General features: G+C 48.3%; 1 protein-coding gene across 2 annotated transcripts in view; it reads right to left on the bottom strand.

The window, feature by feature from the left end:
* mphosph6 (M-phase phosphoprotein 6) overlaps positions 1–3,235 on the bottom strand; it is a 4,941-nt gene extending 1,706 nt beyond the window's left edge. The window contains exons 1-3 of one of the 2 annotated variants that reach the window (XM_008293582.1): positions 2,994–3,235; positions 2,055–2,203; positions 957–1,047 (exon numbers count right to left, since the gene is read on the bottom strand). In XM_008293582.1, the coding sequence (XP_008291804.1) occupies positions 957–1,047; positions 2,055–2,203; positions 2,994–3,044 (291 nt within the window). In that variant the 5' untranslated portion in view covers positions 3,045–3,235. Of the gene's footprint in view, positions 1–956; positions 1,048–1,887; positions 2,001–2,054; positions 2,204–2,993 lie in introns of both variants that reach the window. The other variant, XM_008293583.1, reaches the window with a different exon arrangement.
* Between the last annotated feature and the right edge of the window lie 144 nt (positions 3,236–3,379).

The following is a 3,379-nucleotide window of genomic DNA, read 5'->3' as shown; positions in this document are numbered from 1 at the left end:
AGGTCCAGGTCGGTAGCTGGACTCTCCTCCTCTGTGGTTCTGGTGGTGGAACCAGTTACCAAACTGGTCCACCTGCTGACTCCCTCTCAGTCTGCAAGAACAGACTGAAGAGCAGCTCTGCACTCAACACCTCTGCACCTGACAGCCTGGAAACAAACAAACAAACAAACAAACAAACAAACAAACAAACAAACCTCCTATCCCCTCCCTACAGCCTGCTGCTGCACCGGCGCCCTGTCACACTGGACCAGTTCTACAGCTCTGATCCAGACTGTTCTCTCCTGACCAGATCCACGCTGGTTCTGATCTGCTCTCAGATGGATGTCCATTTGGATAAAAGCAGGAAGAACTGAACATTTCACTGATCTTATTTTAACTTCAAGGCATTTCTTGATTTGAAAGTCGGCGCTAGCTGTGGGCGCTAGCTGTGGGCGCTAGCTGTTGGCGCTAGCTGTTGGCGCTAGCTGTGGGCGCTAGCTGTGGGCGCTAGCTGTTGGCACTAGCTGTGGGCGCTAGCTGTGGGCGCTAGCTGTCGGTGCTAGCTGTGCTCCGTCACATCCTGACGGCGCTTCAACAAATCTGCACTAACGTCTGAATGTCGTCTTATTTCTCCTTCAATAAAAACCTGTCATGGCTTCAGACTGGTGGAGGATTTTCCCTTTTGGTCTGAAACATCAACAGTTTTGTTCTGAAGTTACAAATGAACCATGAAGTGGCTGCTGGTTTGAAAGGAAGCAGACGAGCAAACGGGTGATTAAACAATAACCTGAAGGACCAGATCAACACAACAGGGAACCAAAAGCAGATAAATCTGAACGTTTCTTCACCTGAACTTTAATCAAAACGACTGAAACTTTCCTGCTGGGTGTCAGAATCAGTACAAACTGCTCTGAGATCAACATGTATCCAGAATGAATTCAGTGAACAGCAAACAGAGGCGACACGCTGAGACAAACCTCGACTTCAGGATTAAAGCCTTTGAAGGAAACGCGACCGAACCTCAGATCTTCACAGGGAACAAAACTCCTCTCCTCGATGATCAGGTTCCTGAAATAAAGGAAACAGATGAGAGAATATCACAGTTATGAGTGAAGCTGATGAAGACGGTCACACCAGACTGTCTGCTTCTACCACAACTCAAACATCGATCACTTCTACTGTCGACTGATCAGCTCACTATTCACTGGATCAATAACCAGCTGGTGGGTCTAGAACGCCAGAAAAGATGTCCATCAGTTTCCTCAAATGTCCTGTTTAGTCCAGAGATGCTGGGTTTTCTGTCACATGTCCAGCCACACGCTGAGTTTCTGTGGTTACCCAGAAGGACTTGTTGAAGTCTGATCCTGGTCATGGCTGTGAAGCGAACACGCAGAGCTGAGCTTCACTTAAATGATCAGTTTACTGTCATAAAGGAGGGACGAAAGCAGAAATATTCACATTAGAAGGACTCCGACTGATGGATTATTGAGCAGCTGACGACTCATCGGTTCATCGCTGCAGCTCCCACTGTGGCTTCACGACGAGTTACAGGTCGAGTCCCTGAATCGTCTCTGACCTCCGGCCGCTGGCCTCACCCACCCCCAGACGCCTTCATATGTACTGTTCTGCTCTATCGCTGCTCTCCATCTGCTGTCCCCCCATCCCCCCACCCCACTGTGACCCGACCGGGGTCTGGTTCCTTCCCGCCGCTGCCAACCACCGGCTCAGAGGAAGTCCAGAGGCTGCTCTGGACAGTTGGCTCTCTGTTTAAACTCTGAGTTCTGAACCTGACTGTGTTCAGGCTGTGAGACGACACCGGCTGCAAACTGAGCTGTACAAATAAAACTGAAGTGAACTGATTGATCTGGATGGATTTGATTGATTTGGATGATGAGTGAGCGTCTGTACTCTTTGGCCTTGAGCTCCGGCAGGTCCAGGAACCAGTGCTCGTCACTGATGATCCTCTTCTCGTCCTCCTCCAGCTGCTTCTTGGTCTCAGCGTCCAAACCTCTCTGCATGAACTGAACACACACACACACACACACACACGTTACTGTCAGAGGACTTCTACTCACAGCCAGCAGCTCGGAGCTACTCTGACTTGAACTTGTTGGTTTGCTGCACATCTGGAGTCCCTGAAGGATGAATCCACCAACACATCAACCAGTGACTGTCCTGACGAGATCAGATTCATTGATCCCTGAACGGTCACATGGTCCAGCAGCTGGACACAAGGTCCAGCAGCTGGACACAAAGACGCAGGACGAGGAGAACAAAGGTCCAATCAGGCTACAGACAAAGGAGAGAGCAGCTGATGGAGACGAACCCACTGATGGGATCAGTCTGTGATGAATGAAGAACAAAGCAGAGTGGAACCTCTGACTGGGTCTGAATCTGCTGCTCTTCAGCAGAACATCAGAATAATAATACTGAGGATAGCTGGAACTGAAACTAGGGATTGTTTTAACCTTTAAGTATTCTGGTGGGTATCTACTGGATTAATCGATCAGCTGTGTCTCTGAAATATCAGAATATGTTGAAAAACGTGGATTAGCTTTCCTCAGACGACTCGTTTAGTCCAAAAGATTCTCAGTTTACTGAGACAGAAACCAGAAAAGATTCACGTGTAAGGAGCTGAAATCAAAGAATTCTGATCATTTCTGCTAAAGATTTACTTAAAGTGACTAATCAATGATCACGACAGCTGGTGATGAATTTAACAGTAGATAAATCATGGATTCAACAGCTCTTTGTTACCCTAACTTGGATCTAACACACAGTCACACACCTGAAAGTGAACACGGCAGGAGAACTCATTCATATTTACACGCCGAATTGATTACTGGCTTAAACTTCAAGTAAAAATGTTTGAAGTGGACATTTAAAGTTGAGTTTGTTCTTTACGTAAAGCAGAAAACTCTGAATTGCCAGATTTCTGAAGGGAGTCCGGCTGTTTCAGAAGCTAACGTGTGCGGCTAACACGCGCTGCTAACGTCCCGAACAGCGTCTCTTACCTTCATCCGGAGCAGGTTTCTGGACAGTTTCACTGAGTCGGCCGCCATCATGGCCACTTCACCGGTAACTAACTAAACTACACCAGGTTAAAGTGGGTCAACAAGCAGCGAACACACGAGCTCACATCCACGCAGCAGCTGCTAAACACAGGCACGAACAATCGAGCCACGAGCCGCCTTTAACACAGCAGCCCGGCTAATCGACCTCCGACTCACGTACTTGTCCGTACTTGCGTTCTTGCGGTTCTGTGAAACGTCATCAGTCTGAGACCAAGTGCTGTCCCAATTCTAAGTACGCATCTGACCAATGAAATGCCCGGATGTGTTCTGGCTCCGCCCACATTATGGAGTCTGCATCAGACCGGACTGTGTGGACTTCAGACAGC

Source organism: Stegastes partitus, unplaced genomic scaffold (genome assembly GCF_000690725.1).
Source record: "Stegastes partitus isolate 25-593 unplaced genomic scaffold, Stegastes_partitus-1.0.2 Scaffold895, whole genome shotgun sequence".
Taxonomy (NCBI): Eukaryota; Metazoa; Chordata; class Actinopteri; family Pomacentridae; genus Stegastes; species Stegastes partitus.
The sequence above is the reverse complement of the archived record's forward strand: the minus strand, read 5'-3'. Positions and strand labels throughout refer to the sequence as shown.